The sequence below is a fragment of the Choloepus didactylus genome (genome assembly GCF_015220235.1).
Source record: "Choloepus didactylus isolate mChoDid1 chromosome 11 unlocalized genomic scaffold, mChoDid1.pri SUPER_11_unloc1, whole genome shotgun sequence".
Taxonomy (NCBI): Eukaryota; Metazoa; Chordata; class Mammalia; order Pilosa; family Megalonychidae; genus Choloepus; species Choloepus didactylus.
Genome location: NW_023637577.1, coordinates 4,205,822 through 4,229,432, shown reverse-complemented (window position 1 = coordinate 4,229,432; position 23,611 = coordinate 4,205,822). Strand labels below are relative to the sequence as shown.

General features: G+C 37.1%; 2 protein-coding genes across 3 annotated transcripts; both read right to left on the bottom strand.

Moving 5' to 3' along the window:
- LOC119524435 (magnesium transporter NIPA2-like) lies at window positions 1–2,192 on the bottom strand. Its single transcript, XM_037823102.1, has one exon. It carries the CDS (start codon window positions 1,962–1,964, stop codon window positions 885–887), a length of 1,080 nt encoding a protein of 359 aa, XP_037679030.1. The 5' UTR covers window positions 1,965–2,192; the 3' UTR covers window positions 1–884.
- A 17,445-nt stretch (window positions 2,193–19,637) lies between these two features.
- On the bottom strand, window positions 19,638–21,976 carry LOC119524433 (cyclin-dependent kinase 14-like). Of its 2 annotated transcripts, XM_037823099.1 has the most exons (2): window positions 21,616–21,699; window positions 19,638–21,526 (listed from the first exon to the last, which is right to left on the bottom strand). In XM_037823099.1, the coding sequence occupies exons 1-2, from the start codon at window positions 21,697–21,699 to the stop codon at window positions 20,582–20,584; spliced, it is 1,029 nt and encodes a 342-aa protein (XP_037679027.1). In that variant the 3' UTR covers window positions 19,638–20,581. The 2 variants fall into 2 exon arrangements, with proteins under 2 accessions (XP_037679027.1, XP_037679026.1); XM_037823098.1 differs by having other exon boundaries at window positions 19,638–21,976.
- Between the last annotated feature and the right edge of the window lie 1,635 nt (window positions 21,977–23,611).

Genomic DNA, 23,611 nt, shown 5'->3' with positions numbered 1-23,611 from the left:
TTTATCAATTTGTCTTTTTATTGTAACGAGTTAAATTCAAGAAATAACCCTCGTCTTCTGATGCCATTTTACTTCCCAGAGTTGTTAAATGGTCTAAATGACAAATATAACTCATTATGAAAATATATTGAAAAGTACAAGAGCTGCTGTAAAATAATCAAGTTTCCAGGCATCACAAGATTAGAGTAACTGAACAGTAAAACTGGCAGACTCCAAAAGAGCCCACTCCCAAAGAGGCAAGATGCACCAGGTTTAACAAAACTGCTGCCTAAGTAGTCCATCAACTGTGCGCATGGAATCTTATGTGTGGTGATTACGTCACAGCTGGAAAAATATTTCTTTGGGGTAATTTCCTAATCTTTTTTGTCTGGAGTTTGTCCTCATTTAGTAACTTAAGATTTCCTTAAAATAACAGTTCAAAATCAAAATAATTCATCAAACAGGAGGCATTTTATAGGCAAGGTAAACCAGAGCATATTGTATTCAGATAATTTTGTTCTTTTTAAATTGAAAAAATTTAAAATGGTCAGGATTGACAGAGAAGATGACAAATATACATTTCAGACTTTTATACCAATGAAAAAATAAAGCATTTTTATAGACTTAAAATTGTCACTAGTGCATTTAGTCTTGGGTAAAGGACTCAAAATTTAAAATACCTCTAAAATAATACAGTGTTACTAGAAACAGAAATCGGCCACATACTGAGGTCATTTTAGTGAGCTACCATTGTTTAAATGTATGAAAAGTATTATCTTGGTCCCGATTAGTGAAACCTTTAAAAAGATTGTCTTTAGAGAAACTTACTTGAGGACTATGCTTTTTCAGATATTCAAATTCACTTTATAGCAGAACTATAGATTAAATTTTTAACTTCTTCTTTTTTAAAAAGCTGCCAGGTTTCCATTTCTTCGGGAGATACTTTCACTAGTGCGTTCAACTCCACAGGTTAAGCTTTCTTCGTTATTATTAAGAATTTCATACATATTGGAGGGATTGCCATTCATTACTTTCTCATCTTTTCGAAAAGACAATGGCAGACTTGCTAGACTAAAACTGAGATCTTTAAAGGCATGCAATAAAAATATGCCCACAATGATGGTAAGGAAGCCGCTCAAAGTACCAATGACATCGTCAACAGGCATATTCTGCCACTCCTTAAAAAGAATAGCTGAACAAGTTAAAACCGATGTTGTGAAGAACACGTAATAAATGGGCGTCACAATGGAGGTGTTGAATATGTCCAGAGCCCTGTTTAGGTAATTGATCTGTGTGCTCACACACACCACCAGGCTCAGCAGCAGGGCCCAGGCCAGCGGGTGCTGCAGCACGGGCTTTCCAGCAAGCAGTTCTTTAATAGCGATGCCCAGGCCTTTGACACAGGACACCGAAAATGCTCCGATCACAGAGCAGATTGTTATATACACGAGAACGTTGGTCTGTCCATGGCGGGGTCCCACTATGAAGATTAATATCAAGGACACAATGACCACAAGGGTGGCAAAGACCACAAAACCTGGATCACCCAGCTTGTGAGACATCTCATTTAAGGTCTCTATCTCCTCTTCCTTTGGAGCATGAATGACCATAACTGTAGACCCTAGAATACTTAACAGACACCCAATTTTCCCGTGAAGATTAAGTCTTTCATTTAGAAAGTATGAAGAAAGAATGGCACTCACTAGGACACTGAGCGCTCCCAGCGGAGTCACCAACGTGGCCGGAGCAAACGCATACGCAGCGAAGTTGGCCACCTCACCAGCTCCCACTGATAGCAGTCCAGCCCACCACAACCATTCTTTAAGATACGCATGGCCGCCTTGACCTGCTCTCATGGAGCCTTTTCTGGCAAGTCGCAGGAGACCTTTCTTTTTCAAAATGAAACTCCCTCCAATGAAAATGCTGGAGCTCATAGCCAATCCCAGACCAATATAAAAATCATATTTTCCACGCCCCTGGATCATTTCGTTTTCTACTTAAGAAGTTCCTGTGAATCACATTGATCACAGAACAGAGAAACTGCTGGTACTGGAGGCAGGACAATGCAGCCTTCAAATCGGGTCCGCAGGCCGCCCCGCGGCCGCCCTCCTCGGGCCGGCGGGGTCACCGCGGCTCACACCCGCGCGCAGGCCGCCACGGCCACCCCGACCTGCGCTCGCGCGGCCACTGCCGTCGTCGCTGTCCTGCAGGATGTGCGACCATCCGAGGCTGCAGCTGTCCGCGCCGCCTCCTCCATGGGGAAGCCCCGAGGGCAGCCCGTCTGGGACGACCTCCGCCCCGCCACAGCCGCCGGGACCCAAGGGCCGCAGCCGAGGAATCAATAATCACTTTTAAAATTTTTCAAAAATTTTTTTAGAAAGGAATGTGTGGGTTTCTGTCCTTAATTAAAGGAAACCCTGAATCAGAAAGGCAAGTATGAAAAGCAGTTTCGAATCAGTTTTCTTTTTGCTATCAGCCCATGTGATCCATAATCACACCTTATCTTTCTTCCTTCCTCATCTAGCCCTTTAATATATAAAAGGCCGAGTCAGCTTGCTCAGCGTCCACCTGTTGCCAGCTTTACATTTCCAGTGTATGGGAGTTGTGATGAGCCAGTTTTCCCTTCAGGAGCAAAGTTCACCGTGTTTCTGGACGAGTGTGAGTGAGCCTGAACCAGAACCCAGGACATGCCCATGACAGCCCACGTGAGGACAGGGTCTGATACTGGGCTGGGGGATGCAGCCCTCCTGGGTGGGCATCGGGACCCTGCTGCTCTCAGCCCTGCTTCTCCTGCCAGGCTCAGGTGAGTGGGAGGAAGGACCAGCTGTGCTTCTTCCCGGAACCCTGCCTCGGAGCCATTTCATTCACAGAACGTTCCCTGGTCTTTGGCTCTTTTCCAGTTTCCGGCTCCAGAAGGCAGTCTGTCTTTCTCTTATTTCAGTCTGTCTTTCTCTGCCTGCCTTTCTGGGTCCTTCTCCTTTCCCTTTTCTCTCTGATCCATGTTCATACAATATTTAAATATCTAGATTTCAGCCATTTTTTTTCTGTAAAATACTTAAATACTAATATATCAAATTTCTGTGAGGATAAAATAATAAATTAAATTAAAAGATGATTTGTGCTATGTAAATTACATGTGATATTATAAATTACTATTTTTAATTTTTGCTTCTGTTCAGTTTTACATGACACTAACTATAAAGATAAGCCTAGAAAAGTAAAATGTAAGTGCCTCCCTAAGGGATGGTCTCTATCGACTGCTCTCAGTACTAGATTTGGGATCTCTTGATACAGTATTCAAAAATGTGAATTTTAATTAGACATAGTTTTTACTAATAGACTTGGTAAAATATCCTAGTGTTATAAACAAACAAATGCACAAAGAAAGCCACAAAATTTTAAGTCTGTCCAAAACCATGTATCTAGTACTTTGCTTTCAGGAGAAAATAGACAGAGATGCAGAGTTACAGAGAATGAAAAAAAAAAGTTAATGAGATGCACTCAGAATGTTAGAAAAATCAAACAACAGAACAGAAAAAAAATACTGAAAGTTTTTCCATGATGTAATAGTAATCAGCTAAGCCTGGTGAATTAATTTCATGCATTTCCAAAAACTCAAATAACAGATTATGAATTTTCAGTGCACTGGTATGTCTGTTTTCATTTTATAAATTATTACCAGAGAAAGTGAAACTCTCAAATAAATAATATGATAACAATTAAGGATTATCTATATCTAGTGGAGGGTGATTCCAGGAAAAACCTGCTGCTCTTTTATTTTGCTCATATTATGCCTGCAACACAAATTAAAGGAATTTCATTTTTCTAGCTTTATATTTCCAAAATTGCCTGAAAAATCCCAAACAGTTGCAAAGTCTTTCTTTTATATGCTACTTTTCCTTTATTTTTTGTTTTTTTCTTAATGAGTTGTAGTATATAGAAACTTCAGGCTAAAATAGAGTTCCCACATACTTCACCCCCCACCACATACAATTTTTCCTATTACATTTTGCCTTAATTTGGTACCCTTGTTACAACTGATGAAAAATTTTTATTATTTTAGTAAATATAGGCCATAGTGATTCACATTGTGATTCACTCTTGTGTTGTCCAGTTTATTCTAGTCAAATACATATACATATATATAAAACTTGATTTTAATCATTTTAACTATTTACAAGTGTAAAACGCAGTGGTGTTGAACACATTCACAATATCGTGCTACCATCACAACCATCCATTACCAAACTATTCCATCACCAAAACAAAAACTCTATAGCAATTAAACATTTACTACCCATTGCCTAATCCTATCCCCATCCATGGTAAGCTCTATTCCAATTTCTGACTCAATCAAATTGCATACAATAAATATTTCATTTAAGTAAGCTCATTCAATATTTGTCCTTTCCTTTTTGGCTAATTTCACTCAACATGATGTCTTCTACGTTCATCCACATTGTAGCGTGTATCAGAACTTCATTTCTTCTTATGACCAAATAATATTCCATTGAGTGATTATAACACACTTTGTTGATCACTCTGTTGATGGACACTTGGATAACTTTCGCCTTTTGGCAGTTATGAATAATGCCCCTATGAACATCTGGGTTGAAATATCTGTTTGAGCCACTGGTTTGCATTTATTTGGCTATACACCTACAAGTAGGATTGATAGGTCATACGGTAATTCTATCATTAACTTTTGAGAAACTGCCAAACCTTATCACAGCAATGCACTATTTTCCAAACCCACCAAAAATGTGCAAGAGTTCTTATTTCTCCATACCATTGTCAACATTTTTTATCTTTCATGTTTTAATAGTAGCATCTCTAGTGGTGTGAAATGACATCTCATTATGTTTTTGATTTACATTTCCCTAATGGCTAATGATTTGGAGCATCTTCTCATGTTCTTATTGGCCATTTGTATAGCTTTGCAGAAATGTGAATTCAAGTCCTTTGCCCAATTTTAAATGGGTTTTTATCTTTTTGCTGTTGACTTGTAAGATTTCTTACATATTCTGAGTATAAACCCTTGTTATATACATGGTTTCCAAATATTTCTCCCATTCTTTAGGTGTTCTTTTGATTTCTTGATAATGCCCTTTCATGCACACTTTTAATTTTTTTATTAATTTCAATTTGTTCTTTTTGTTACTTGTGCTTTTCATGTAAACTCTAAGAAACCATTACCTAACAACTATGCTGAAAATGTATACCTAAGTATTATACTAGAAATTTTAGTTTGCTACTTAAGTTGAAGTCTTTGATCCATTTAGAATTAATTTTTGTTTAAGGTGTGAGGTTCTACTATCATTCTTTTGCATAGGGATTTCTAGTTTACTCAGCACAATTTGAAGAGACTGTTCTTTCCCCATTGAGTGGACTCTTGTCAAAATATCATTAGCATTGATGTGAGGTTTATTCCTGAATTCTCAATTCTATTCCAGTAGTATATATTTATCTCCTTTTGCCAGAATTACACTGTTTTGACTACTGTAGCTTTGTACTAAATTTTAAAATAAAGAAACATGAGTCCTCCAACTATATCCTACATTTTCAATATTATTTGCTTATTGGGTGCCTCTTACCCTTCCATACAACTAAGATGATTGGCTGTCCCATTTCTGCAAAGAAAGCTGTTTGATTTCTGATTGGGATTGAATTGAACTTACAAAACACTTTGAATAGAATTGACAAATTAAAAATATTTAGTCTTCCAATCCATGAACACAGAATATCCTACCAATTACAGAGGTCATCTTTATTTTCAGCAATTTTTGTGATTTTCATTGTACAATTCCTTAACATCCTTGGTTAAACTAATCACTACCTATTTGATGGTTTTAGTTTGTATTGTAAAGGGAATATTTCCCTTGATTTCCTCTTCAGCTTGTTCATTCATAGTATACAGAAACTGCTGAGTAGTGCCTGTTGTTTCCGTACCACAGCAGGTTGCTGATATGTTTATTAGTTCCAATAGCTCTGATGAGTTTTTTTTTAATTTTCTATAAATTGGATCATGTCATCTGCAAATAGAGAAAGATTTACTTCTTCCTTTCCAATTTGTATGCCTTTTATTTCTTTTTCTTGCCTATTTTCTCTGTCTAGCTCTTCCAGTACATTATTGAATAACTATGGTGAAAGTGGGAATCCTTGTCTTATTTCTGATATTAGAGGGAATGTTTCTTGTCTCTCACCCTTAAGTTTGATATTAGCAACAGGTCTTTCATGTATTCCCTTTATCATGCTCAGAAAGTTTCCTTCCATTCCTATATTTTTAAGTGTTTCATTATAAAGGGATACTGAATTTTTTTAAATGCTTTCTCAGCATCAATTTTGGTGATCATGTTTTATTTTTTAAAACTTCATTATAATAACATTGTATTACACTGACTAATTTTCTTTTGTTTAACTACCTTTTCATACCTTGGATAAATCCCAAAGGATCATGGCATATAATTCTTTAAATATGCTGCTGGATTCAGTTGATTAGTATTTCCTTTTGGATTGTTGTCTCTAAATTGATGAGGGTATTGGGATGTAATTTTCTTTTCTTTGTGATGTCTGTATATAACTTTGATATAATGGTGGTACTGGCCTCATAGAAGGAGTTCGGAAGGTTCCCTCATCTTCAATTATTTGGAAGAGTTTGATGAGAATTGGTGTTTATTCTTCCTGAAATAGTTGGTAAATTTACTCATGAATCAATTTGATGCAGAACTTCACTTTTTGGGATGTTTTGTTTAATGATCCAATCTCTTTTCTTGTAATTGGTCTGTTGAGATTTCTATTTCTTCTTGAGTCTGGGTAGATAGTTTGTATACTGCTAGAAATGTGTGAGTTCATCTGAGTTGTATAATTTGTTGGCATACAATTGTCCATAGCATCCTTTGTAAATTCTTTTTCTTACCACTGGGTCAGTGTTACTTCCCTCTCTTTCACTTCGGATTTTAGTTAACTGCATTCCTCTCTTTCGTTTCTTTGTCAGTCTAAGAGTTTGTCAAACTTATTGATCTTTTAAAGGAACCATTTTTTGGCTTCATTCATGTCTTCAATTGTTTTTCTTTTATATATTTCATTCATATTGACTCAAATATTTTTAATTTTCCTCCCTCTGCATTTTTTTTGTTTTAGTTTCTTAAAGTTTGAGGTTAGGTAACTGATTGTAGATCTTTCTTTCTTTGTCTTTTTTTGCTTTTTTCTTTCCACTTATTTTTTATTAGAGAAGATGTAGGGTTATAGGAAAATCAGGCAGTAACTGCAGGTCCCCATATACTTCTGTCAGAGTGTTTCATAGTATTAATACTTTGTATTACTGTGATGACTTTGTTGAAATTGATGAAACAATGTTATGTTAATTATGCTTTTAACTATAGTCCATATTTTACATTGAGTCACTGTCTTTATGGTATATTTAAATTTTCATTCTAATGATATAAATATGTATAAACATATATAACTATATATACATGTATGTATGTGTGTGTATACATACATATATATATGTGTGTGTGTATATGTATATATAACCTAAATTTCCCCTTTCAATCGGATTCAATTATGTAATTCAATGGTGTTAATGTGGTGGCGGTACCATCAGCATAATCCATTAACAAAACTTTCAGTCTAACTAAAAGTTTATCAATTTTATTAATCTTTTCAAAGAAAACAACTTTGGTTTCATTGAGTTTCAATTTTATGAAATCTTTTTTAATCTGTATTTTATTTTGTTGTTCATGCTTTTGGTGTAAAGTGTAAGAAACCATTATCTAACACAAGGCTTTGAGGTTGCTTCCCTTTCTTTTCTTAGGGAGTTTTATATATGTTTGGTCTTATAGGGAGGTCTTCAATCCGTTTTCCTTCTTGGGTTAATTTTTGTATATGGTTTCAGGTAAGTAAGGATCTACTTTCATCCTTTTGCATATGGATATCCAATTTTCTCAGCATCATTTGTTGAAGAGACTATTTATTCCCTATTAGTGGATTTGGAACCCTTGTCCAAAATTAACTGGCTACAGCTGTGAAGGTTTATTTCTGAACTCAGTATTAGAGTCCATTCCTCTATATGTATCTCCTTGGACCTGTACTGTGCTGTTTTGATAACTGTAGCTTTGTAATAATTTTTAAAACCAGGAAATATGAGTCTTCCAACTTTGTTCTTTTTCATGAGAATTTTGGCTTTTGGTGCCCATTTTCTTTCCACATATATTTAACATTTGGCTTTTATGTTTCTGCAAGAAGGCTGTTGAAATTCTTATTGGGATTGTGTTCAATCTGTCAATCACTGTGAGTAGAATTGACATTGTTTGCTTTTTCTAGATGCTAAAAAAAAACAAAAAAAAAACAGAAAAACAAAAAACTGCCGTGGGTTGGCTTAACAACCTGAATTCATTTGCTCACGGTTTCAGAATTTGGAATTCTTGCTTTCTTTCAGGATCAGTAGCTTATGGTGTCTGGCAGTCTCTGGGGTTCATGGTTTTCCTGGCTCATGACAAGGCATGTAGCCATGTCTTATCCTTTCTCCAATGGGTTCCATTGACTTTGGTTTCTGACTGCACCCTGCGTCTTACCATTTGACTTTCCCTGTGCTTATAAAGGACTTCACAAATCTGGGCCAAGCCCAACCTGATTAAGATGGACCACATCTTAGCTGCAGTAATATCTTAAAGATATGTTATTTATAATGGGTCCACTCCCACCAGAATACAGACCATATTTTCTCCCACTGCCTTCTTGGTCCACTGTCTCTGATGAGAAATTGGCAATTAACCTTATTTGTGTCTCCTTGCACATTACATACTGGTCCTCTCTTGCAGCTTTCAGATTCTCTCTTTGTCTTTGGTGTTTGGCAGTTTGAGCATGATGTGTACAACCATGGATCTCTTTGAGTTTAGCTTTATTTGGGTTTTATAATCACTCAAGATACGATTGATGATATTGTTATCTGTCATTAAATACGGGAAGTTTTCCAGCATTATTTCTTTGAATACCCCCTTTGAATATTGCTTGTTTCCCTCTTCTCCTTCTGGAATTATCTTAATGTATATACTGGTATATTTGATGGTTTCCATACAGGTCTGTTAGTCTCCATTCGTTTTCTTCATTCTTGTTTTTCTTTCTGCTTCTCAGGCTGAATTACTATATATTTTCTTATTTTAGAGTTCATTGATTCTTTATTTTTCCATTTCTAATATGTGATTGAGTCCCTCTAGGGAATTTTTAATTTGTGTTATTTTGGTCTTCAGCTCTGTTTAGTTGTTTTTAATAACTTTTATCTCTTGATATCTTCTTTGTTTGTATATCATTTTCCTGGCATGCTTATTTTTTTCTGCTTATTTTCCTTTAGTTCTTTGATAATATTTAAGTTGATTTTTTAAGTGATTGCCATGTATGCCTAAAGTCTGTTCTTCTTCAAGGATTGTTTGTGATGTTTTATATTATCCTTTCCATGGTCCATAATATACTATTTATTTGCTTTTCTTATAATATTTTCCTGGCCACCATATAATATTTAATATTTTAACTCTGGAACTTCATTCCTCAGTTTTCTGTTCCTTAAGTTTATATCCATTTAGTGATATGACATAGATTTTTCCTGAGTTACAGGAGCTAACATAAACAATCAAACCAACACAAAGAACATCTTTTGCAGTCTTTGCAAATTCCAAATTGTGCACTGGTTATCTTTTCCAGAAGATCAGCAGGCAGTAAATGTACAGGTTCTTCTACCTTCTGTATATGTGACTTGCCCTGGGTATGCACTTATTGCCTTAGGAATTCCCCTTTACAGGGATCTGAATGCCCATTCTTCTCCCTGTGAAATTGCCTTTCAGGGCTTGGAGCTCTGCTTTCCATTCCTGGGGCTCATCTTAAAGACAGTGGTCTTTTACTCCTGGCCATTGTGTTTAGATTGTTTCTTACACTGATTTAGCTGCCCACAAACTGCTCTTGAATGTAGGGCAAGTTCTGAGATGGCAAGCTAGATACAAGTGTCCTGGTTGAGACCTTCAGTTTTCAGCAAGATAGACTGTCAAAGATCTATATTCACCCCAGTAGGTGCATTGCAGCTATACTGCTTTCTCTGAAATATGGTCAGAAATCCATACTTGAAACAAAGGCCAGCACCAGATGGAGTCAGAGACAGCAGGAAAGGGGCCAGTAAGTGTGCCATGGGATTTCCCAACCGTTCTGAAATTGTGCTTACTTGTTTGGCCCTTTCCCAGTTAATATGACTCTTTAATGTTCTCCAGAGCTCTGAGGAAGATGGCTCTGACAGCTTATAATATATGTTCAAAGGTTCTATGGGGAAATGGACCCTGGAGTGACTCATGCTGTCATCTTAGTTGTCCAGAAGTCTCTTCATGTTATAAATGATTTTTCTTTGAATCAATTTTAAAAATATCAAATAATACAAAATTTTTATTTTTAAATCAGGCATTCTCCTCCTCATTTCCTTCTAACTTCTGTATACAAACAACTTTACCTTTTCTGGCTGTCTCCTGTCTGTGGTGGCACTCCTAAGCAATCTTCCTCTGTTTATATAATCTGTTTTTCTATATTAATTAAAAATGTCTAACATATTGTTTAATTTACATATTTTATTTTTGTGCTTGTCTCCACACACTAAAACATAAGCTCCACACATGCATCAGTCTGGATTTTTCCTAAACACTTAGAAATATACCTGGCATATAGTAGGTGTTCAATTAGTATTTGTTGAAATAAAGACAATCTAATCCATCACTTTCTCTGTTTGGATATTTGTTCCTTACCCCTAAGGCCTGTACTACACTTTTGTTTATAGGCTGAGCCATTCAAGAACATTTGGTGCTGGTCACACACCCTGCATGCTTTCAGGGACTTAAAAGTAAAGGGAGGCTTCATCCCTGACTCAGTTACTATGCTCCCATTTGGTGACACCTTAGAAGGCATCCAACGTGTGAATTTTGACAAGGAAAGAGGAAATACGGTGCTTTCTACCTTTCAAAACCTTTCACCTTGGATTAGGCTGGCTGCCCTGTATGATCAGAGGAAGAAGGCTCTCTGCCCCTGGAAGATTCTGGCAGCTGTTCAACCTTCCTCGTATCTGCTCCCAAGAAGCTCCACCTTTTCCCCTGTGATTGTTTCCTTCCCCCTCACATCTGGTGGGAATTTTCATTTACTCAGTCTGCATTTTTCTGTTGAATATGCTCCTTTGTTCTTGATGGGACCTGGTCATTCTAAGACACTCCTGTGACTTTGACAAGTGGCATGGTGCTCAAAGACAGATGAAGAGATTAGCAACAAGGGCCAATGTATCACGTTATCTATAATAAGAATCCACATTAAAAGTCCTTATAATTCTGTGAGAAAAGCATCATAGCCTAGAATTCTTAAATTAAGATAGAAAATAACATTTTTCCTGACATAAGAAAACAAATATTTACCACTCCCCACCCAACATTTCTTAGGAAGCTTTCCTTTAGAGATAAGTCAAGAAAGAGATGTAGGAAAGGAAGGCAGATGCAGACCCAAGACTTAGGAGACAGTTAGTAAACCCAAGGGAGTGGGTGATGATGGGCCCCTTAGGAAGGGTGGCTGAGCCTGCTCCCCAGAGACAGCCACAGTGTGATTTTCATGAAGCTAAGCACATTTGCTTTCATGTTGCCCTTTCTCCATAAAAATATATTTATAATTATATTTATAATTTTGTTGAAATAAGTGCAAATATAATTTAGATTCAATTATATTCAACTTTTGATCTTATTTGAAAAGAAATTAAGCTGTTTTCTAGGCCATGGCTCTGTGCCTACTGTGTATTATGGATAACATAGCCTGGACCACAATGTGAGCTCTCTTGTTTGGAGCAGAAGTCTAAGAGGTGCTCTGAGGGGTAAGGCTGGGTACTCCATGGTTAAATAGGAGATTTGAAATTAGAAAGAACTTGATGGTATTGTTAAGGCATGGATTACAAGGACATAAAGGTATTTACACACTTGTGGGAAGATATAAAACTGCAACAAGGTTTTCTAAAAGTCAATCATATTTCAATTATGAATGAAAAAACTATAGAGATTTACTGGGTGTCAGTAGGCCTCAAGAACAGAATAGAATCAAACAGTGGGAAGAATGAGTAAGAAGTTCTGTGATATTAGAGACCTTTTTTGTTTGAATATTGATGGGATCCATTATATTTCCTAATGTTGACCATTCTAATACTGGAAACTCCAAAGCCCCATCTTCTAGAACTTTGAGAGTCTTAGGAAAGGTCAAATACACTCTCTTCTCTTACAGTAAAACATTTGCACAAAATGATGCTTCATGACATCTTCTTAAATGGATCTTGACTTTATACAATTTGGAATAAATTCTATTTGCTTATAGTGGAATTTTTGCACTGAACCATTACTACATTTAATTTTGACATATATAATTGTATATGAGATTAGACTATAATTTTAACACTATCCATCTTTATTTTGATATTATTCTCAACAGAGTTTTAGAAATTGATTGGGAGGTTTTAAATATTTCTCTTTTGTCTGCAAGAGTAAATGGCATAAGAATGAAAAGTTCCTTATACGTTTTTAAAGGATAAAGCAATATAATGATATGAGTTGCCAAGTTCTGGACATATCCCTTTGGCAGGTTTAACAATTTTGCTTGCATGCTGGTTAATTTAATTGTATTAAATTAATTTAATTTAAATTATTAATTTAATAATGCTGATTATATTGTGGATATAAAGCTTTTACCTTCCATTGAGATTTTTATATTCTCTACTATGTATGTTCCTTAAATTTTGAAAATTTGCATTTGTTATTGTGATTAATCTGATATTTTATTACTATTTTTGCCTAAACCTCCGTCTTGGGATATAATTAATGATTTTCACTAGTTTCTTAACTCATGGATTTTTTTTTTTTTTTGTAGTTGTCATGTCTCTTTATTCTCTTTTTTTTTTTATTAAATTCAGTTTTATTGAAATACATTCACACACCATACAATCATCCATGATATACAATCCACTGTCCACAGTATGATAACATAGTTATGCATTCATCACCACAATCTATCACTGAACATTTTCCTTACATCAGAAAGAACCAGAACAAGAATAAAAAATAAAAGTGAAAAAAAACACCCAAATCATCCCCCATCCCACCCCATTTGTCCTTTAGTTTTTATCCCAATTCCTCCACTCATCCATACACTAGATAAAGGGGGTGTGATCCACAAGGTCTTCACAATCACACTGTCACCCCTTGTAATCTACATTATTATATAATTGTCTTCAGGAGTCCAGACTGCTGGGTTGGAGTTTGGTAGTTTCAGGTATTTACTTCTAGCTATTCCAATACATTAAAGCCTAAGAGGTGTTATCTATATAGTGCATAAGAATGTCCACCAGAGTGACCTCTTGACTCCATTTGGAATCTCTCAGCCGCTGAAACTATTTCGTCTCATTTTGCATCCCCCTTTTGGTCAAGAAGATACTCTCAGTCCCATGATGCCGGGTCCACATTCATCCCTGGGAGTCATACTCTGCGTTGCCAGGGAGATTTACACCCCTGAGAGTTGGGTCCCACATAGGGGGGAGGGCAGCGAGTTCACCTGTCGAGATGGCTCAGTTAGAGAGAGAGAGGGCCACATCTGAGCAACAAAGAGGTACTCAGGGGGAGACTCTTAGGCACCATTACATACAACTTTAGACTCTCCTTTGTGGTAATGAGCTTCATAAGGGCAAGTCCCATGCTCGAGGGCTCAGCACATCAAACCGCCAGTCCCAATGTTTGTGACATCAACACCAGTCCAGGTGAGGATGTCCAACACATCCGCACCTTCCCCCAGATCCTCGGAGTTGGGGAGGGGGAGGCTGTAAATATATTTTTTATTATCTGCCCAAATTACTCTGGGATGTGTCACTATTTCACATTAACCTATACAAACCTACCACGTCTCACTTCCTAGTCAAAGTTCTATGTAATTAAACACATGGATTTTTATTTTTGTTTCTTTTTCCTTGATTTTTCTCAGGTTTATTGTTATTTAAATTTTAGTTTCTTGAGTTGAGCCCTGAGTTTAGTTTCTTTTATTTTTCTTGCATTGGAATAAAGATTATGCATTTATCTCCATATTTGATTTCTCTGCATCCTGAAGTTTTCCTTGTTGATACTTTCCAATTAATCTTTAATTGCATGTTTGAGTTACCTTTTGATTCAAGAGTATGTCAGTAATGTACTTAAAGATTACAAGTAGACAGATTTCTATTTACATTTTTATTGTAAATTTCCATTATTATTCTCATTGGTTCAGAAAATGTGGTGATGTTTGTCAAATATGAGGTCAATTATATTGTTTATTTGGGTAAATGTATAGCCTCTTTTTTTTAGTTTTCTGTTTATTTTTTAAGCAGTTTTATTCACAATCCATACAATCTATCCTAACTGCATAATCAGTGTCTTCTGGTATAATCACATAGTTATACATTCACCAAGACAATCCATATGAGAACATTCCAATTTCTTCCCAAAAAATCCCATGCCAACCCTTCATATCTCCCTATTATTGACAATTACCTTTGGTAGTGTGCCTTTTTTACAATAAGTGAAAGAATATTACAATGTTACTGTTAAATATAGACTTTGGTTTGAATTAATTGCATTTTCCCATAGACTACCCGTTTATTAACACTGTGTAATAATGATATACATTTGTTCTAACTCATGTAAAAGCTTTATTATATTTGTACAATTAACCACTGTCATCATTCACTCTAGTTTTTCTAAGTTATACAGTCCCAGTTTTTATCCTCTACCTTTCCTTTTAGTGACATACATGACCCTAATCTTCCTCTTTCAGCCATACTCAGACTCAGCTTTGTTAGTTATACTTACAATATTGTATTTTACAACATTTTTATATTGTTGATCTCCACATCATTAAATAGTTAGTGTTAACTCTTATTTCACAATTTTTAAATTTTAGGACATACCCATTAATTTTCTGATATGTATACAATCTCAGAACTGACCTAGGCCATCTCTTCCTTTCTTAAATTTTGATAAATATTTTAATTCCTTTGGGAATTTATTTTGTACATTAAATCACTATTTTTTTATTTAATTTTTCCATAGTGCTTAATTGCCCACCTCATTCCTTCCCTTTGGTTCCCTCATTCTACCCCACAGCTTCTTCCATCTCTGTCTCTCTTTATACATTGTCATTCTTGAAAACCATTCTTTCTTTTCTGTAATAAGCTCTGCATGTGCACTGTTTAGTCATTAATTTCATTCTAAAAGTTGATCATCAATAATTATATCTATATAGTCTTGTTTATGGTGGATGAATGACTGAGCCATGATTGACTCTCCTTTAAAGCTCAGTGTCCCTTCTCCTACAGCAATGCTATTCCTAGAAAAGGACAAATAAATGTTCTTTTCTTATAAAGCAATATTTCTTATACTACAATAATACTATATTAAATCTTCTTCATATACAGAACTTGGCTTTATTCTGTGCTTCTGCTCATGCTGTTCAACTTCGGAATGCCTTTCTCATTTCTTGCTGAAAGAAGAAGTATTTGCTTTCTTCAACATACTTTTAATTTACCACTACATATAATTCATTTTGTCAGTTGCTTGATTTCCATCCCATTCTTTTTGAAGACATTATTTTTTTGAGTTTGTGACTCTCTACTCTTTTTACCTCATTTTGGAGTCCTCAGATAGCTGTAATACTATGACTTCTTGGTCTTCTAAGTTGGTTCTCAAACACTTTTCTTTCACATTTCCAACAAAGCTTAATATTCATACATTTTAAACTAGAATCCCTTTTCAAGCAACTGCCTCAGAAGATGCATATCAGTAGAAAACTTCCTAAGCCACTGGATTCATATGCGAATACATCAATTCTTCCTACACACCATTTAAGATTTTCCATCAGGTTTATTTTTAAATGCAATTTTATTGAGATATATTCACATACCATACAATCATCCAAAGTGTACAATCACTTGTTCACAGTATCATCACATAGTTGTGCATTCATCACCACAATTTTTGAATTTTCATTACTTCAAAAAATAAGAATAAAAATACAAGTAAAAAAGAACACCCAAAACATCTCCTTCCCCTCCCCCACATTATTCACTTACCTTTTGTTCCCCTTTTCCTACTCATTTGTCCATACACTGGATAAAGGGAGTGTGAGCCACAAGGTTTTCACAATCACACAGTCTTACCATATAAGCTATATGGTAATGAAATCTTCTTGAAGAACCAAGGATGCCAGATTGCAGTTCATCAGTTGCAGGTATTTCCTTCTTGTTATCCTAATACATTGAAAACTAAAAAGGGATATATCTATAATGCATAAGATTAACTTCCCGAATTACCTCTTGACCCCATTTGCGATCTCTCAGCCAATGAAACTTTATTTTGTTTCAGTTCTCTTCCCTCTTTTTGTCAGGAAGGCATTCTCAATCCCATGATGTCAGGTCCAGGCTCATCCCTGGGAGTCATGTCCCAATTACCAGGGAGATTTAAACCCCTGGGACCCCTGTCCAATGTGGCAGGGGAGGGCAGTGAGTTTACTTTCCTAGTGGGCTTTGAGAGAGAGGCCACATTTGAGCAACCAAAGAGGTTCTCTGAGAGTGACTCATGGACACCATTATAAGTAGGCTTAGCCTCTCCTTTTCAGTAACAAGCTTTATAAGGGCAAGCCCCACAATCAAGGATTTGGCTGACTATAATGTTAGTCCCCAATGCTTGTGAGAGTATCAGTAATTCCCCAGGTGGTGAAGTTTAATATTTCCATAATTTTTCCCAGGCCCTCAAGGGCTAATACTACTTATTATCTGCCCAAATTACTCTGGGATGTATTGGGGTTTCATGTTAACCTGTACAAACTAACGAGCTCTCACTTCTCATTCAAGGTTCCATGTAATTATGGTGTTTGAATAAACTAACCATACAAGTTAAATTATATAGTGTGCTACAGAAAGTATAGATTTTGCACCAAAGATCTCTTCCTCTGGTCTCACACAGAAATTGAGTTTTAAAACACAGTCAATATCATCCTTCACACTTTAATCTGGTTTACCTTAATTTTAATCAACTCTGTTTCATTCATATCTCTAATTGAAGTCTGATGTCTTCTTCAGCTTTTTTAACATTTGCTGTATGGGGTAACGCTGACAGTCATAGCTGCTGAACTCTGGCTCTGAGTCTCAGATGTCGCACAAATAACCAAAGTTACAGGGACCAATCAGGTTATACACAAACAGCTCAGCATCTCAGAATTTAGAGACAACCACTGCAACTCTTGAATAATTGTGACTGCTGTAAACACTTGCAGTCTAGGAACCTTTACCATAAGCCTTATCCTGATAACCTATGTTCTCAGATTCAATTCTCAGGGTTTGTACATATATTAGAGTTAGTCCATATTAGTGAGGTGTTATAATATTTGTCTTTTCAATTCTGGCTTATTTCACTCAACATAATGTCCTCAAGGTCCATTCACCTAGGTGTACACCTCACAGCTTCATTTCTTCTTGCCATCCCTTGGGAGTCCATTTTATGTGTGCACCACAGTTCACCATTCCATTTATCAGTCGATGTACAGTTAGACCATCTCCATCCATTGCAAATCATGAATATGGCTGCCATAAACACCAGTGTACAATGTCCACTCATGTCCCTGCTGTCAGTTCTTCCAAGTATATACCCAATAATAGGGTTGCAGGACCATATGGCAACCCCATAGTTAGCTTCCTGTGGAACCACCATATTGCCCTCTGACTGGGCTGCACCACTGTACTTCCCTACCAACAGGGAATAGGTACACCTCTCTATCCACATGTTCTCCACCACTTGTATCCTCTGCTTATTTTTAACAGTTTTATTCACACACCATTCAATCCACCCTAAGTACACAATCAATGATTCCCAGTTTAATCACATAATAATGCATTCACCACCACAATCTATATGAGGACATTTCCATCTCTTCCTCAAATAAATAGGAAAAGGAAAGAAAAAAATGAAGAATAAAAATACAAATGATAGAAGAAAAATAAAAATAAAATACAAGGAAAAGGTCAGACAGCATCACCACCACTGAGAATCCCATATCATTCCCTTATATTCCCCTCTTATGGACATTTAGCTTTGGTATATTTCCTTGTTATAATTAATGGAAGCATCTTACAAAGTTACCATTAACTACAGACTCTAGTTTCCATTGATTGTATTTTCCGCTACACCATCCAATTTTCAATGCCTTGCAATGTTGGTATTCATTTGCTCTCCCTCATTTAAAAACTTTCTTATATTTGTACATTTAATCACCATCATTGACCACTCTAGGTTTTGCAAAGTTATGTAATCTGAGTCTTTATCTTCTATCTTTTCTTCTGGTGTCATACATGCCCTTAGCCTCCTCTTTCAACCATACTCACAGTCATGTTTGTTGAGAATACTTACAATTTTGTGTTACCATCAAACACAATAATGCTATCCATTCCATTTGTGGATCTACACAATCTATCCTGTTGAAACTTCTGTAATCCTTCAGCATCAAATGCCTGATCTATAACCTCTTTCTACCTTATGATATCCTGTGTTCTCAACTCCCAGATTTTGCTTATCAATGTTACTCTATGTTAGTGAGACCATATAGTATCCATCCTTTTCTTTCTGGCTAATTTCACTCAATGCAATGTTTATTGTCTACCATTTTGTCTTTGGATTTCATATGTCATATCTTATTTTACTTTTATTTTTTTCTCTCTCTCCCTTTTACCCTTACTGCTAGACATCAATTCTACACTCTCCTCCAAACCTCTCTCTCCTGCCTTATCCTATCTGCCTGTGGTTATTCCTTTAGTATTTCTTGTAGAGCAGGTATCTTGTTCACAAACTCTCTCAGTGTCTGTCTGAAAATATTTTGAACTCTCTCATTTTTGAAGGACACTTTTGCCAGATATAGAAATCTTGGTTGGAAGATTTTGTCTTTCAGTATCTTAAATATATTATACCACTGTCTTCTCTCCTTCATGGTTTCTACTGAGAAATCTGCACATAGTCTTACTGAGCTTCCTTTAGATGTGATGGTTTGCTTTTCTCTTGCCACTTTCACAATTCTCTCTGTCTTTGACATTTGATAATGCAATTATTATACGTCTTGGAGTCAGTATACTTGGATCTATTCTCTTCATGGTATGCTGCACTTCTTGGATCTGTAACATTTTATCTTCCATAACAGGTGGCAAATTTTCAGTGATTATTTTCCCCATTATTCTTTCTGCACCATTTCCCTTTTCTTCTTTCTGGGACACCCATGACACATATTTGGGTGCTTCAGATTGTCACACAGTTCCCTAAGACCTTGCTCATATTTTTCCATTCTTTTCCCTATCTATTCTTTTTTGTGTAGGATTTCAGATGTCCTGTTATCCAGTTCATGAATACTTTCTTCTGCCTCTTCAAACCTGCTGTTGTATATCTCCACTGTGTTTTTCATCTCTTGTATTCTGCTTTTCATTCTCATAAGTTCTGCCAATTGTTTTTTCAAACTTTCAAGTTCTTCCTTATATTGGCCCAATGTCTTCTTTTTTTTTTTTTTTTTTTTTTTTTGATGTTCTTAAAAGCTTTATTCATAGAAGCATCTCAGAGTATTGCAACCATTTTGTTAAATATACTTGTAATAGTTTAGCTAAAATGTTTAATTTTGTTAAAACTGAAATACATTCAGGTTGTAGATCTCATTACATTTGCTATCTGTCTAGAATTTTAATGTATCTAAGACCTGAAGTTCTGGCTTTTGTCTCAGGGCCATGTTTGTATCCCTCCTGGCCCCTAACTCTACATTTCCACCCAGACAAAGCTCCCATGTGAGGAATATCCCAGGAGGAGTGATGAGCATCCGTGGAACAATGGGAACAGTTTTGAGCTTCTTTTTGCCTTCCCTTCTTGACATTATCATTTAGACACTGTCCTCCATGCATTCAAATGTCATCCCAGACCATCAGCCCACTTCAACTCAAACAGTCTCCTTTTATGCTCAGACACTTCTTAGAGCATCAGCAGACCACAAAGACTGTCTAGGGGGATTCGGCTGCTATCCTGGTATTAATAATACAATATAGTGCACTTAGGGCAGAAATGATTCTCTCTGTATCTCAAATTCATAAGAATCAACATTAAATGAAAAGGAAAGATAGAGCACCTATACTGATTATAACTCCTTGCTATATGTGACTGCTAACTTCATAACAGTTTGACCAAGCATTGTAATAGATATCTTGCTTACTAGCCACATCACATCTCGCACCCACTATTTATGAGAAAACTTCACTCATGTTATGCTGCTGGCTAAACAGTCCCTATGAAATTAATTTGGGTTTTAAAAAGACAGAAGATGCAAGTTGCAGTGCTACTTTCCCCCATAATTTGAAAGCTCATCTGACCTGAAAATGCTGAATTACAAAAATACAGTCAATTTTCAAGGATCCATGGGTTGGTGAACCAGTTCATAAAGCATCAAACCAGTTTCTTCTCTTTCAGCCATTTTTCTTTTAAAAACCTGCACTCTCTTGAGAATTTTGTGCTTGTCAGTGCTTGCTATTTGATAGACTTTTGCCATAACTATTGTTTTTCCCAAAGGCCCGCATGCTTTCTCCAGCTTCTGGTTGCAATCTTACATTTGGGACGGTAAAAATAGAAGACATATCAGTCAGTTCCCATAGCCGCGGGGGCAGGTCACTGAAATACTGGTGGCTCAAGGCTGCCTGTGCTGATAGCCTGTTCTTTGGGGAACATTGTAGGAGCTTGGAGGCCAGTTCCTCTGCATGATTCACATAGCTGAGCTTATTCCACGCTTGTCTAAGGTTTTTAGAGCTGTACAGGGTAAAGCGTTCTGGCTTAAAATGTGGTAAAGAATGAACTCCAGGCCATGTGTCCTCATTTGGCGTTCCAAGGACCAGAAATATTCGTTCAAGTTGATCCTGAATGTCTTTCATTCCTGGAAAAGCAGCAACCCCTTGGATCATTTCAACAAAGATGCAGCCGACTCCCCACATGTCAAGGCAGGTAGAATACTCTGTCGAGCCCAGGAGAACATCTGGAGGTCTGTACCACAAAGTAACCACTTCATTGGAGTATGTGTGGCTAGGGATGGATTTTGCTCTTGCAAGACCGAAATCTGCCAGCTTTAACTCCCCCGTGTCACTGATCAGAAGGTTCTGTGGTTTCAGGTCTCTGTGCAAAATATACCGCTGGTGGATGTAAGACAGCCCTCGCAGCAACTGAAATAAAAACAACTTCACATTGTCTGGATGCAGCCCCCCAGGGTGTTTGTCCATGTACTGACATAAATCAGTGTGCACATATTCAAACACAAGTGTCAGCGTCTCCTTGGTGTGGATGATATCATGAAGCAGCACTATGTTAGCATGTTTTAATCCTTTTAACAGAGAAGCTTCCCTGATAGCTGTGAAAGGTATGCCTTCTTCTTCCTGCAGTCTGATCACCTTCAGTGCTACCAATTTCCCATTTACCTTGCTTTTCCCTTTGTATACTGTAGCATAAGATCCTTCCCCTAGCTTTTCCAGTTTTTCGTATGAGTCAGCTTTTCCAAATTTGGGACTTGTCGGCGAGCTGGGGCTGGAGTGCCGTCTAACTTTAGGCGACTCTTTCCCCGCAGAGGAGGTCTTAAAGTTAATGCAAGCATTGTTCTCGGAATGCACCCTCTTCACTTGATTAGTTGGCTTTTCGAATGGGTCAAAAGTGCTCTGTGTCCTCTGAACCCTGACTTTTTTATCCTCAGGAATTGTGTCCAGGGGTTTGATCACTGAGTCCATTCCCTGGCAGTTCCGTGTTGACATCTTTGTGACACATATCTCATCAAAGGTGGTATCGTCTTTCTTCAAAGCGATGCGGCTGAAACTCTCCGACAAAGTTCTTCGCAACTTCTTCATCTTGCCGATCTTCTCGGCCGGTTGCGGTTCAATGAGCCCAATGTCTTCTTAATATCCTTCATCTCTTTTGCCATATCTTCCCTCAACTCGTTGATTTTATTTTTGAATTGATTTAAATTTTTTTGATTAATAATCAGTTGTTTCAATTCCTGTATCTCAGTTGAAGTGTATGTTGGTTCCTTTGACTGGGCCATATCTTCCCTCTTCCTAGTGTAATTATAATTTTCTGCTGCCTAGGCATCCAGTTTCCTTTATTACCCCAATCAGATTTTCCCAAACCAAATCAACCCAGGTCTCAGGAGGAGAGTGTATACAGTATCAATTTTCCCTGAGGGTGAAACCCAGAAGATTGTCAGATTTTTCAGTGATGTCACTATACCTGGTGCTTTTCCTGTCCTGCTCAGCAGTTGGTACTTGTCAGCCCACAGCTCCCCACCAGTGTAAAGAGGTATTTAACTCTCAGTGAATCCTGTCCAGGCCAGTGACCGAGGGTATCAGAAGCCAAGCTTAAGCTGTTTCCATGTTTTATTCCCCCCCAGGCCCTGGGGTCTGTGTTCCCTGAGGGAGGTCCACCACTTGAGCTGGGCTCTGCCCCCTCCTTTTCTTCCTTCAGGGTATCATCTCTTGCACTTGAGTTTTTCCTTTGGCTCTCTATCTTATATCCACCTTTCCCTGGGTCAGTGCTGACAATTGAAAATGCCTGAGGCTTTCTCTAATGAGCTACTTATAATGAGAGAAAAAAAGGGAAAAAAGCAAGAAGTACCATTTCAGAGCCAGTCGCCAGTCCTCTAGTTCACCAGGCAAGAACTACAATTGGTACCTGGTACTGTGTGTGCCCTTTTTTGGGACACAGCCTTTTTCCAGTATTCTGAGCTCAGCGGACTCCAAAAGCCTATGTTTTTATTTATATATGTATTTTTTTTTCCATCAGCCCTGCCTCCTCTCTGCCAGGGTAAATCTCTCGGTTCCTTTCTTGCATGCTCTGTGTTTATCTGTGCTCATAGCATGTATTCAGTAGTCCAAAATTGTTAATTAAAACCACAATTGGAGCTTGGTTGAGCTACCTTCTCTTTCTCCCAGCAGGGACTGCTACTTTCTCCCACAGTGAATTTTTGCAACTCAGCCTGCTTTGTCAGTGGGGGAGGGGTGGCAGCTTCACAGTTTGGGGAGCTTTACTTGCTGTTCTATGCTGCAATCTCAGCCATTCCACCACTTCCTGACTGGTGTGTGATGTCCAATCACAGAATTCCCCCCATCAATTGTTCTAGACTATTTTCTAGTTGTTCTTGGCTATTTACTGGTTGTTCTAGGGGACTAACTAAATTCCAACCTCTCTGTGCTACCATCTTGCCCCACCTCCTTTCACCGGGTTTTAAAAATGATTTTACCTAGAACTTTAAGTCAATTTTTCATTCATTGTTGCCATAGATAAGTATGAAGCCATTCCTCTTCTTATATTTTTGTAGTTGACATGTTTTAGTGTTATTGGTCAAAAAATTGAGGTTGTTTCTTTATACTTGGTAATTTCAGTTTTGATGAAACTTGCCTTAGAGGTGGGTCCTTTGTGTTCATTCTGCAAAGCAATTTGATAGGACATTTCATCTCTAAGCTAAAGCTTTATATATAGCCACTTGAGTTTGCTTGGTAAGTAAATCACTGAGTAAA

What these genes read in the sequence shown, in the direction of transcription:
- LOC119524433 (XM_037823098.1), bottom strand. Translation starts at nt 21,946, where the DNA reads ATGAAGAAGTTGCGAAGAACTTTGTCGGAGAGTTTCAGCCGCATCGCT.
- LOC119524435 (XM_037823102.1), bottom strand. Translation starts at nt 1,964, where the DNA reads ATGATCCAGGGGCGTGGAAAATATGATTTTTATATTGGTCTGGGATTG.